Here is a 13,537-nt window from a genome sequence, read left to right as displayed (position 1 = left end):
AAAAAAGAAAAAAATCATTCCAGCAACTGATTTACACAACTCATGGTGCTATCGCCCTGACTATATTGCAGGGCATTCAAGTCTAACCTAAGTGTGAGTCATAGCTTTTAATTACCAAGATCCCCCAAGGGGCTAACACAGACAGTCCGCCATACTCGCACCTGATGCACACACCAATAGACACTCATGACTGCAGACTGTGAGCTTAGGAGTCCGCAGAACAACTAATAAATCACAAACGAAGGAAGGAGCAATACCCTCTGGCTGCAGCACACTGTACCCGCTAGACCAGCAGAAGAATTTCCCCAGTGCTTCTTCCCCCCCTTATACTGTAATCCATATGAAGATGAAGGCAGCTTTCGGCCATCAGTGCTCTCGACTTGGACGGGATTAGGGGAATGGGGGCATTAAAGCAGCTTATCTGGAATGCTTATGTCATCTGCCATTTTATCATTGCAGAAAAAAAAAACACACTATACATTTTCAATTTAAATGCTGACGTGGTTGTAGTTGTGTGTAGTTTCTACCACTGTTGTTCCACGGGAAAAATTAAAAAGACGAAGCTTGGCTTTGGCTGAGATGGCTCTAATTCCCAGCCCACACACACACACACACACACACACACCAGCTTCATTCTCACACGTTACAGTGCACCAGGTGGCAGTGGAGCTTTCGAGATGAGGCTGACCAGGGTCCCAGCTGTGAGCCAATGAGACGAGAGCAGGGGGCGGGTTGCGGGGTGAGGGGCGCGTTGGGGGGAGGGGGGGGGCACGGTGTGCGGTGCGCGGGGCGAGCCGAGGAGGAGCTCCTTGAGTTATGCTGGTCTCATTAGCACAGTCATTAAGGCACATCAATCCATCCTGACAGCACTGACTCACAGGCTGCTGAGATCACTTCTCCCCCACATGCGTGCACATACAGGCACACATACACACGCACACACACGCAGATATACACTCACACACAAACATATATACATATATACAGATATACACACATACATAAGCACACATGCAGACACCCACACACAAACGTACACAAACAACCCCACACACATGCACACACACATGCGCAGAGCCGTGTAGATGCTCAGACACACACACACACATTCAAACACCCACAACACGCGCACACCGCCATGCATGCTCACACATGCATGAACATGCCGCTACACAAATGCATACCCACTGCAGTGAGGTAAACAAACACTTAGACACGCACACACACACAGACACACACACGCTCACACACACACGCTCACACACACACACGCACACGCACACACACACACACACACACAGAAACGCACACACACACCCAGGCGTGACAGGTTAACTGCACAGCAGCGCTGGTTTGTCGGTGTGTGAGCGCGCTCAGCCATGATAAGGCACAGCGAGGATTCCCCAGAGAGCGCTCCTCTCCCGCAGGGAGGGAGGGAGGCGTTTCACACTCCACAGCACACCCACCCATTCTCCAAGATACGCACAGGAACACAAGCTCACACCCACACATACACGCACTCACATGCACAGGCACGCATGCATGCACGCACACACACACACACAAGCACACGCACATAAGCACACGCATGCACAGGCACAAGCATGCATACAGCAACACAGACACGCACACAAACACAAGCACACACATGCAAAGGCACAAGCACGCATACAGTAACACAGACACACACACAAACACGCACACAAACACAAGCACACATGCAAAGGCACAAGCACGCATACAGTAATACAGACACACACACAAACACGCACACAAACACAAGCACACATGCAAAGGCACAAGCACGCATACAGTAATACAGACACACACACAAACACGCACACAAACACAAGCACACATGCAAAGGCACAAGCACGTATATAGTAACACAAACACGCACACAAACACAGGCACAGGCACATGCACCCATACAGTAACACAAACGCACACACAAACACAAGCACACACGCACAGGCACAAGCATGCCTACATGCACACACACAAATCCACATGTAGATGCACACAGCCACGCAGAGGCACACGCACACACACACGCACAGCGAGACACTCTACACCCTGACGTACCCATTCGTCACCTCGCATGACTGCGTAAGGATCAGACGCAGGTGCGCAGGGCAACGCCCTCCCAGCATGCCGTGCGGTTCGCTGTAAGGCCAGATGCGGGCGTGTGGGGAGAGGAGGGCCATACGGGGATTGGCTGCTGATATTTCGCACCGCTGTTTGCTGCTGCATTCCCTTTGCCTGACTCAGCCTGTTTATGTTTATAGCTGGCGGGACGCGGTCCTTCCCCCAAAAAAAATAAAGACTAGGGAATCACACTCGAACTACCAACCAGCAAGATGCCCAGAGGAGGCTCATCGGTACGTTAGCCCCAATCTTGCTGTTATGTAAGGAATCATTGAGAGAATCTCAGAGCCCCTTCGCATATGACTGGGAGGTACAGCCAGTGTTGCCAGATTTGGCGGTTTCCCGCCCAATTGGGCTACTTTTTATGTTACAGTGTGGGTAAAAAAAAGCTTTGGGCGGGTTCACCGTTTTCAAATCAGGCAACACTGAGTGGAGCTCCTTGCGTAGGGGACAGATGATGATGCAAAGCTCAAGTGGATCCAAATCATTCTATCACAAACTTAACCCACATTCTAACAAATGGAGCTAAACAAGGCCAATACACAAGTGGCAAAGCGAAAGCAAAGGGAGTTTCTCCACACCAAAAACGTCAAGTCCAGACTTGAGCTCTTGTGAAAATGTTCTTGTCAAATTTCCTTGGGATACGCCACTGTAAGAGAACAGATGGACAGAGAACACTGCTCTATTTATGTGAGATGCAATGCGTGCTTGTGACATGTGGTTTTGCTGCCACTACAAAGCCACAGACTAGAAAAAAAATGGACAAAGTCACTGTGAGGCCACCCATTGGCTCTCCATGGGCTTGGGGAAAAGCCTGGGAAGAGCAGTTTGTGAGCGCCTCCAAAGCCAGAGACTCTGTAGTAGGGAAAAGGGGGAACCGTATATGGGCATAAAGTCTCCTCGTCTACTGCTCTCTTAACTAGCTAACATCTAGCTAGTTTATGCTGCAGCACATAACTTCACTTGCCACAAGTTGATGCCTGCCATTAGAACAGCTAAAGACTGACAACAAGTTAGCTGAATCTCCCTTTTCCAAAAGTCATATTAAACTTTTTACATTATATGTGTAAAATGAGCTAAAATTCAGCTACTGTAACACCTATTCCTAATCTCATTTTCATTCTTAGAAAGACTTCAGTCACATTTATTGGTGAACTGAGAGAACTAAGAACTCAAAGTCATGAGCCTGTCCTCTCTCGTCCGCCATTGCGCAATGAATGATGGGATATTGAGTCCGTTTTTTTGTTGATCATCAGATGCATCCTCAATATTTCATGGGAAATCAAGGACACTTCTGGGATCTTTAACCATTCTCGCTTCTTTGCATTCTTGCATTTGTAACAGAACTTGGGCTGTCAAACCTTTCGTCACGCGGGTATCACAGAAGAACAGAAGAAGAACAGGAGATCAGACGCGAGCAGGTACTGAGGAACACCCGAACGCGGCGCGAAGCGATCGCTATCGCGGGGTCTCTGCCTCCCCTTACGTAACCGTCTTCGTTCTCACGAGCGCCACGCGGCTCTGCCTGACGCCAGGTGGGAAGCGGTCTCAGAGCGCGCTCCGGTCCGCCCCCGCACTCCCTGGAAGCTCATTTCCTGTCGGGGCTGTCACTCTCGGTCGCCGTGGAGATTAGGGGCTGGCTGCAGAGCGCGGGGACCTGGGGGGGGGAGGCGGTGTGCACTGCTGCATTCTCATGCCTTCTGGGAAAAGCAGGACCGCCCAACGGAGGGCAACACGTTCTGCAGCTTCTGCTCCACACGGCTGTCCTCACTAGATACAGTGTGTGTGCGCCAGAGATAGAGATAGAGATAGACGTAGAGAGAGAGAGAGAAACAGAGAAAGGCTGCAGGGAGGGGAGGATGAAAGAAAAGAAGACAGTCTGACAGACTGAAAGTAAGATAGCAGAGAAAGAACAGACAAAAGAGAAAGAACACAAGAAGAGGAAGCCAGAGAGAGACTGAGACAGAAGGAAGGAGAAAGAAGAGAGAGAGAATGAAAGCAGAGAGACGGAGGTGCACAGCGCACGCAGGTGCAGCCGTTGGTCCCTGCCCACAGCGCTGCCAGCAGAGGGCCTCGTGTGGGTGTAGGCGGGGGTGGGGTTGGGTGCTGAATGCAGAACCCCAGGCTTTAATTTCACCCACCCTGCATTAGGGGAACACCGGGTCCCTCCCTCCCTGGGACTCCTGTCCCCCGAGTGCAGCTGATTATCAGGGGAAAGCAGCAGGGATTTCAAAACTTCAAAAAAGTCATTTCCACAGTTCTTCACCGATACCAACGTAAACAATCCACGGCATCTGCACGCATATGCTGCACGCTGCGAAGGAAGTGAAGTACACCTAGCAGCGCGTACGCAAGTGGCGGTGAAGTACTGCCAAGTGTGTGGAAAGAACGGAAGTTGCGACTGGGGGATTTTCTCAGCTATTTTAAGCATCGGCAGGTTGGTGCTTTATGCACGTAGCATTCTGCAAAAGCCTGCACTTCCTGCAGGAGAGACCGTCTCTAACAATGCTGCTGATCTCAGACTGGCTGCAGGAGAGACCGTCTCTAACAATGCTGCTGATCTAAGAGCTGCAGGAGAGACCGTCTCTAACAATGCTGCTGATCTCAGACTGGCTGCAGGAGAGACCGTCTCTAACAATGCTGCTGATCTAAGAGCTGCAGGAGAGACCGTCTCTAACAATGCTGCTGATCTCAGACTGGCTGCAGGAGAGACCGTCTCTAACAATGCTGCTGATCTCAGACTGGCTGCAGGAGAGACTGTCTCTAACAATGCTGCTGATCTCAGACTGGCTGCAGGAGAGACCGTCTCTAACAATGCTGCTGATCTCAGACTGGCTGCAGGAGAGACCGTCTCTAACAATGCTGCTGATCTCAGACTGGCTGCAGGAGAGACCGTCTCTAACAATGCTGCTGATCTCAGACTGGCTGCAGGAGAGACCGTCTCGAACAATGCTGCTGATCTCAGACTGGCTGCAGGAGAGACCGTCTCTAACAATGCTGCTGATCTCAGACTGGCTGCAGGAGAGACCGTCTCTAACAATGCTGCTGATCTCAGACTGGCTGCAGGAGAGACCGTCTCTAACAATGCTGCTGATCTCAGACTAGCTGCAGGAGAGACCGTCTCTAACAATGCTGCTGATCTCAGACTGGCTGCAGGAGAGACCGTCTCTAACAATGCTGCTGATCTCAGACTGGCTGCAGGAGAGACCGTCTCTAACAATGCTGCTGATCTCAGACTGGCTGCAGGAGAGACCGTCTCTAACAATGCTGCTGATCTCAGACTGGCTGCAGGAGAGACCGTCTCTAACAATGCTGCTGATCTCAGACTGGCTGCAGGAGAGACCGTCTCGAACAATGCTGCTGATCTCAGACTGGCTGCAGGAGAGACCGTCTCTAACAATGCTGCTGATCTCAGACTGGCTGCAGGAGAGACCGTCTCTAACAATGCTGCTGATCTCAGACTGGCTGCAGGAGAGACCGTCTCTAACAATGCTGCTGATCTCAGACTAGCTGCAGGAGAGACCGTCTCTAACAATGCTGCTGATCTCAGACTAGCTGCAGGAGACAGTCACATATGGGGATGCGTATATAAACACAGCCACACATAAACACAGAAATGCAAATACACACATAAACACAGACAGGCAGAGGCACAAATGCAGACATACCACACACACACGCAGAGTTTAAGAAGGCCAGACTTCACTGCGCATGGCTCTCTCCCAGCCCGTTGCATTACTATCTGATCACTGTCCCTATCTGACCTCCCTCTGGCTCCACCCCTCTCCATGTTCAGAGCAGAGCTGCAGACAGGGACCAGCTGAAAGAAAACGGCTGCCGTGGAAACAGCACGGCATGAGACGAGCGGTACAGTGGGCAAAGAACAGAGGGATGAGGAGAGAGGGAGAGAGACAGAAAGAGACTTGCCAAACAGACTTTTGTCGTCCAAACAGCAGAGGGAAGGAATGGCGTGGGTACTGAAACGAGGCATGACAGACGATTTAAGCGCTCTGCTCGTGCACGAATGACGCCGTGCGAGTGTCAGCACCCCAGCGTGTCATTAGGGCTCTCCTGGCGCAAAGAACGCCCCGGGGAACGCGCGCGGGGGGCATCAAACGCGAGGAGGACCTAGCCGAGCTCCGGCTAGCCCAAAGCGCTCGGAGCGATTAGCTTTCTAAGCTATCCTTCGGCTGCAGCTCCCCGAGCAGCCTCAAGAGCGTCTGCCGCATCAATAAAAACACTTCTCTGTCTCAATAATGGCCCGCAGCGAGCTGCAAAGGAGGGTCCAGGGACCGCGGAAGTGCGGGCAGCAGTCTAGCCCTGGAAACACACCATTAAACGGACTGACGTCAAACTAACCGAAAGACCAAAGCGGAGAACAGCTGACAACTACAAAACCGGCCCGAAGAAAGAAAATAAAATAAACTTTGCTCCTCAGTTTGGAATGCCCAATCACATATATATCAGCGCTTGTGTCCGTAACCTTCGCTATCAATTCAGAAGGGCATAGGTAATTGCGTGCTCTCTGAAGAAGAAAGTTAAGCTGTCTGCCACTTCTTATGGCACCGCAGTTCATGGGCAGGGCTCACAGACGTGAGCTGGAGGAAGACCGTTCACACTCAGCTCAGCAGGCGGACTTGCAGGGCGGCAGCAAGCGACGGGACCCAATCAAACCCTCCCATCCCCGGGCGACGCTGAGGCCAAATTCGTGCGGTCACAGACGGCGTCGGGACGGCACCTCGAGTCCTTCGAGCACGTTTTTAAACGAGCGCTCGTTTAACCTGCTCGATATCTCCGCTATGGTATTGTGCCTGTTCTGATGTCACCTGAACTCTCTCAAATTTTCCTTCCGTAGGGCGCACTGCTCTGCTGAAGTTCTCTGAGCATGAGTCACGCGCATGACAAAGAAAATGAATCATTTTTACCATTAAGAGCATTCCAAACTGTATTGTATCGGAAGAAAGGCTAATCTGGTCTAGATCAAGCAGAAAAACATCCAGTTTAAATCTGAGCAAGTTTGTTTGCGCTCAGTTTCATGTCTGCTGAAGGGGAGGAGATCCCCCCCACCCCCCCCATTTTATTTAGCCTGGGACCGGACTCCATCTGGTCCCATCCATCTCCTCCGTCAGGTGGGAGCTGGTGATTGCCCCAGAGAGCAGTGTGTATAGTGATGTGGTGACTCAGCTCCGTTATCCATCTCCCAGGGGACCAATCTGTCAAGAGTGGAGTGCAGCGGAGACTGTGTGTGTGTGTGTGTGTGTGTGTGTGTGAGAGAGTGTGTTTCTGTGTGTGTGTGCGTGTGTGAGAGAGTGTGTTTCTGTGTGTGAGTGCGTGCGTGTGTGTGTGTGTGTGTGTGTGTGTGTGTGTGAGAGAGTGTGTTTCTGTGTGTGTGTGAGTGTGTGTTTCTGTGTGTGTGTGCATGTGTGTGTGTGTGTGCGTGCGTGTGTGTAGGTGCGTACGCAGAGAGCCAGCAGTGTTCTTACCTGTCTCTGTGCTGACGTAGCCATTTGAATCTGGCAGAACTTCACCGCTTGGTCCAACGCAGCATCTTCATCAACCTGACAGCACAGAGCGAGAGAGAGAGAGAGCAACAGAAAGATACATGAGAGAGAGAGAGTGAGGGAGAGAGAGAGAAAGGGAGAGAGAGTGAGGGGGAGAGGTAAGATAAGAACTTCTCTAGATCATACTCATCAGACAGCAGTGTTATCAGTGGCCATGACGCCCCAGTCGGGTTTCCGTGCTGCCAGGTCCCGTCAGGTCAGGGGGGCGGAGCGCTCGCACCCGCACTCTGTAATTTGGCCAAACACCCCTCTCCCTCCGGCGCATCTGCCTTCCCCGCCGAGAGGGCCTGACTCACTGGCCGCTCGATATCGCACTGCAGAAAAACAGACCTGGAGGACGAGCGTGGGGGGGGGGGGGGGACAGGCGATGGCGTTTCGCGTCCGGCGGCTTCCTGCGACCGTCCCGAAGGCGCCGCGGACGGGGCGGGGCTGTCGGCCGGTCGATTTCACGCGAGACCCGTTTTCGCCGGCGACAAGGGGGGGGGCGCGGCGAACACCAACCGCGGACCGTTGTCAGCGGGCTCCAGAGCACAGAGCGCACAAACACCCCTTCGCCGTAATGCGCAAATAACAGTCATTTGGGCCTCCAACGAAACGGGCGAGCAAAAAAGCAGATTAGGAGGGAAGGATTAGCTGCTTACCGAGGAGAAAAGTGACGACGGAATTAAGGGGAGAACTGCTGCGCGGAGAAGCAAAGGTGAATCGGCGAATTAAGATTAAGCGCGTCGGGCGCTAAGCCACTTACGCTACGCGTGCGCAGACGAAAAGCTCCTTTCAGGCGGGGAGACCGCAGCTAATCCGAGGATAAGTTTGCGGGGATTTGGGACGCCTTCCTTAGCCGGCGAGCGAGAGACGCATGGGCGGAACGCAGAGCCGAGGGCCTCGGGAAGGAGGAGCGCGGCAGCGTTCTCAAACCCTCCCCGGCTGACGGAGGGACAGCGGCTCCGCCCGTCCCGCGTTAAGGCAGAAGCACGGAGTCGGGTTCCTGGAAAAGGCTCAGTTGAGGGAGACCGGGCGTAAGGGCCACTCGGTCTGCAGACTGCGCAGAGATTCTAGGGCGTGGCGTGACCCTGCGGGGGGTGGGGTTCAGATCTGATAAGGAACCGGTTCGCCGTCCCTAGCAACAGAAAGAATCCCGCAGCGCTCCAACAGTGTGTGCATATTTCAGGGATGATACGTGTGGGTTAAAATAGAAATAAAGCCCCACCCCTCAGGTCCTGCTCCCTGTCGTACAGGTAGAGCACAGAGCCTTCTCCGAGGTGTGCTCTCGCTAGCCGCTGCGCGGGGTTTAGCAAACGGCCCGCATTAGCATATTCACTTAGAATAGAGGCGGCGCAGCCCCGTTAGCCTCCTCTGCGAGTGGGAGTCTTAGCGCCTTCGCGGCAGTTGATTAGTGTTATTTTCGCTCGCGGGTTGCGGAGCGGGGAGGTGACAGAGCGGGGGCGGGCTGCGCGCGGGGAGCCGTAGTAGTGGGGAGACGAGGCCAGGCCCCGCCCCCTTCTCCTCCCGCTCGGCCGCCATCCGTATTCGCTGATCCCCTCCTCCTCCCCCCTCCCTCCTCCTCCTCCCCCCTCCATCCCAACGCGCCCACGCCGAGCATCGACCGCCGAGCCCGGAGAGAGGAGAGCCGCGCGGGGACGGCTGCATCACTCAGCCCGGACTCCCCCATGAGATGAGCGGGGAGGGGGCCTGACCGGGTGTTCAGAGAGCTCCGTTCCTACCGCTAGTGAAGCCGTCCTGGGCTGCACAGGATTAAAGGAAAAGGGACAAAAATCTTCAGCAGTGCCCAATTATGGATGACATCACAGGTGCCTCGCGGTTCCACGATCGACAACTGTTTACCGCGCGTGCTGTAAGGTAGCCATGGCGACCTGGAAGCCGCACCCAGCACCTGCTGAATGGACGGTTTGTGTTTGTGCACGCGAGCGTGAGTGTTTGTGTGCATCTGCGTTTGGGATATTTCCCCAGCATAAAGTTTCCTACTGCGTCTGTGTGTGTGTTTGTGTGTGTGTGTTAGGGAAAGATATAAACCTAGAATAATCCACAGAACAGAAATAAAATGGGAAATTAAAAGTTTGTCTCAGTCAAAACCACGGACGGATTACCTGCTTGATGAGCATGTACGTCTCGGACATGATCTTCTCTATGCGGCTCAGGTCATAGGTCATGACCTTCTGGCCCTGCTGCCACACCCTGTAGGCGTCCAGCAGGAGGGTCTTCCCGGACTCGGCGTCCTCCAGCAGCTTCCTCTTCCTGCTGGGCCTGCGGGCCCCGCCCGGCTCCGCCCCGCCGGCGGAGAGCTGGGCCTTGGTGGGGGAGGTCTGGAGCAGGAGCTGCTGCTGCTTGGAGCTGATGCTCAGCTCCTCCAGGGAGAGCTCGGGGGCCCGGCTGCACTCCGGGCCCTTCTCCCCGGGGTCCGCCGCCAGGGCCCTGGGGGCCTCAGCCGCCACGGGAGAGGGGTCCGCGGTCCTGGCGTCCAGCTCCATGGGCTCGTCGGCCCCGGGCCTGGGGCCCTCGGCGGCAGCGGGGCCCTCCCTCCTCCGGGCCCCCGGCTGCTCCTGCTGCTCCGCCGTCTCCATGGCCAGCGGGGCGGCCTGGCCCGGGGGGGCCTCCCGGGGCCCAGCCTCGGGGCCCGGCGGGCAGGCCCCCTCGGTCAGCGCCGGCCTCTTGGGCGGCGGGTGCTTGCCGTCCTCCGCGGCGGGCCTGTTGCACACGTCCGTGGTGGTCATCTCCCCCATGGGGGGCGCGGCCGCTTTGGAGGGCTGCTCGGACACCTGGGAAGGGAGCGGAGCGGAGCGGAGAGCTTTATTACACAAGTTATTTTGTGGCTATGCTTGTGTGTGTGTGTGTGTGTGTCTGTACGCGTTTTACGTGTATTTGTGTACGTGTGTGTGTGCGTGTCTGTGTTAGTTTATGTAAGAGTGTATATGTATGTGTGTATGTGTGTGTATGTGTGTGAAATTGTTTGTGCATGTGGTTCAGTTCCTTACCCCTGTAAGTTTGTTCAGATTATCCTCCAGTACTTTTACAGTGAAGAAAAAAGCTCTCTTGGCCAAAACCTGCCGATCCACATCCCTCAAATATTTTCTTCAGAGTGGAAGAGAAGAGGATCGAGTGAAAGAGAAAGAGAGAAATGGAGGGAGAAATCAGTGGCAAAAGCAGCCTCTGCAACATCCGATCTCTAACAACCCCCCCTCCCTCCAGCACATACAAAAGAAATGAGGTACCAATAAAAAAAACAATAAAAGACAAGAAAACACTTACTTTCCCTGGTCAGGGGTTCTCTGGAGCATGAAGGAGACTTTGAGCAGAGTGTCGTGGTCCTTTAGCTGAGACAGCACCTCCAGCAGGAGCACGATGGATCGGTTCATATGAGACGCGAAGCTGCCCGGGCGATCGATTTCATCCACCGGAATGCGCCAGATTCCCTGGAGGAGACGGGGTCAGAAGAGAAGGCTCGGTTCCATTATCCTGCGCCCCGCGCCCGCGCCCGCCCCTCGCCGACGGCCACTCTCGCCTCGGCCGCGTCCAGGGACATCGGCTCGCTCGCACGCGACCTCGCCTGTCAGGCCGGCTCGACTCCAATTTCAAAAACAGCCCCTTTCCACCCCGAAATAAGAGCCAACGCAGCTCTCGGCAGGTCGACCAATTTATTATGAATGGGTTTCCATGTGAATAGGTTTACGGAGACAATAGACAACGCGTTAAATGAGAGATGTTACAAAATGAAACATTTTGACCCTTCATAGTGAGAGATCTAAGATTAGACTGTTCTTACTGTAGCTGAACATTCTAATGGTGATGTAACAGTCACTACCGGTAAATGAAAGCAATTGGGTTCTAGAACACTGACAACCTTCCAAAAAACCAACTGTTCTAAGAGTTAATTAAAGAGTGTGTGTCGGTAAGGGGTGGCCGGGGGGTGCGGGGGGGTGGGGGGGGGGGGGTTAAAGGCCTCTTCTATTTCAGCCAGTCTGCTTCTTCGGTGTTTGTGTTTACGAGGGGGGCGCCAGGCCATGGACCCTGGGGAGAGCCTGGACTCCCATCTCCTCACGAAGGCCCTACGACAGCCCCGTCCGGCCGGGAGACGGAGACGGGCAACGCCGTTAATCTAAAACAAACCAGCCTTCCGAAGGGAACGGCCATCGCACCCGAGCGCAGCTGATGAATGTCACCCGCAGCAAAACAAAGCAATAAAGCGCTCTAATTACACCGAACCTTCGGCACCAGTCTCTGCGCTGGACATGCACAAGCAGGGCCCATCTCCTCCAGACAAAGCCCTTGAAAATGTCAGCACACTTCGGCCAAGGGGATAATTAAAACAGCCGGCTCAAATGTTAAGTGTGGGTTCATTAAGTAAATAATAATAAAATGGAAAAGAAATAGAATCGGACAGAGAAGTCTGAGAAGCCTGCTTGCTGCTTGGGCACCAGAAGGCAGAGTGAGGTTTAAACAGTCCATCTGGTGCAGTGCCCAGAGTCCCTGCAGCAGGTGAAGCCTCACCCCGGCCCCTCTCAGGACTGTGTTTATTGGGATAAGGGGAGCGGGGCCGGCTGATTCGGGTCTCTGAATGTTTATTTGCGTCTGGCGCGGGGACAGCCGTTTCCTATTGGCGAGTCCCCCCCCAGACCCCCGGACCCCCGCACGTCAGCACGGCCGGCATCAGGAAATGATTAACAGAGAGAAAGGGCCTTCCGCACAGGGCAAGGGAAAAGCGAAGGAAAGGGGGACCTGGTGACGGAGAGCTGGAACACTGGCGTTAGGCGGCTCTGGGCCCGAATGAGGGGATGGAAAACAGCGGGGGCGGGGGCGGGGGCGGGGCCGGGACTGGGTACAGCAGACCTGCAGCCAGGGCTGAATCACTCGCCATGCTGAGAGGCGAGGGACGCCGGCTGGGCGTTCGCCTGTAGTCGAAGTTTCCCATAATGCTCTGGGCTGCTCGGGGCACACCTGCCTCTGGGGCCGGGCCCCTTTCCTCCGGCCTGCGGCTCCGGCCTGGGTTCTCAGCTCACAGGCCCGCGCTCCGAGGAATGTGGTTCTGCAGCTCCGCCCCCAGAGTCACGGTTACGCTAGCAGGCCAGGCTAACGCACGCCAACACAGGAAAAAAAAACAACCCAGGAACACCCGCTGGAACCTGAACAGCAGGAACCGCCCTGTGCTACAGCTCTGCTAGTGAAACGGGAGATCACACCACGGGAACCGTAACATAAACCACACGCACACACCGCGTCTACTTCACCTTAAACTACAGTTACTACAAATCTCCAGAGGAGGACAAGCGCGCTCGCCTGAGTTTGTGCTGAAACGGCCGTTTTGGTGCGTTTACCCCAGTAATAGGCAATTCAAAAAGAAAGAAATGGTTCCCACTTAAAAATAAACTTTTCTAATTGTTAAATACAAGGGAACTAATTGGACATGACTTCTGCAGATTTTAAACACAAGGGACCCATTTCAGCAGCTTTGATTAGTAATGTCTGGCTTTGCTCAAGAACCACCAACTCCGGCCGCCATTTTCAGTTCTACTTTCACAGTCACAAGCAGGAGAAAGGAGTGGTGAGCGGAAACGGCGGAGGTTCCGAGCGGCCATCTTTCACCGCGAGGCCAGCGGACTGGAGAGGGCCGGTCCGGGTTTCGGTGCTCGGCGCCAGGCCGAGAGACAGCGGACGGCGGTCTGTGTGGATTTAACGGAGACTTGGCGGCAGGCGGCGCGTCTCCTCGGATACGGGCGCCCGGGAGAGGAAGTCAGGACGGACGGGCCCGTTGTCAGCCAGCATCGGGACAGATCAAACAAACTAGCCCCCTCCGCGGGCTCCTCTGTGTCGCGCTG

At 54.5% G+C, this 13,537-nt stretch overlaps 1 protein-coding gene across 7 annotated transcripts in view; it reads right to left on the bottom strand.

Annotated features, from left to right (window-relative positions):
- Positions 1-13,537, bottom strand: part of cabin1 (calcineurin binding protein 1) — a 70,132-nt gene that overhangs the window by 7,445 nt on the left and 49,150 nt on the right. For all 7 annotated transcript variants that reach the window (XR_004767186.1, XR_004767185.1, XM_035436216.1 and 4 more), the window contains 4 exons: positions 10,974-11,137; positions 10,700-10,796; positions 9,815-10,483; positions 7,632-7,706 (listed from right to left, as the gene is read on the bottom strand). Coding sequence is in view for 5 of the 7 variants with exons in the window: in XM_035436216.1 (XP_035292107.1) it covers positions 7,632-7,706; positions 9,815-10,483; positions 10,700-10,796; positions 10,974-11,137 (1,005 nt within the window). In the remaining 2 variants the exon portion in view is untranslated. The remainder of the gene's footprint in view (positions 1-7,631; positions 7,707-9,814; positions 10,484-10,699; positions 10,797-10,973; positions 11,138-13,537) is intronic.

Source organism: Anguilla anguilla, chromosome 10 (genome assembly GCF_013347855.1).
Source record: "Anguilla anguilla isolate fAngAng1 chromosome 10, fAngAng1.pri, whole genome shotgun sequence".
Classification (NCBI taxonomy): Eukaryota; Metazoa; Chordata; class Actinopteri; order Anguilliformes; family Anguillidae; genus Anguilla; species Anguilla anguilla.
Note: the sequence above shows the minus strand (reverse complement) of the source record. Positions and strands in the feature narration are given on the sequence as shown.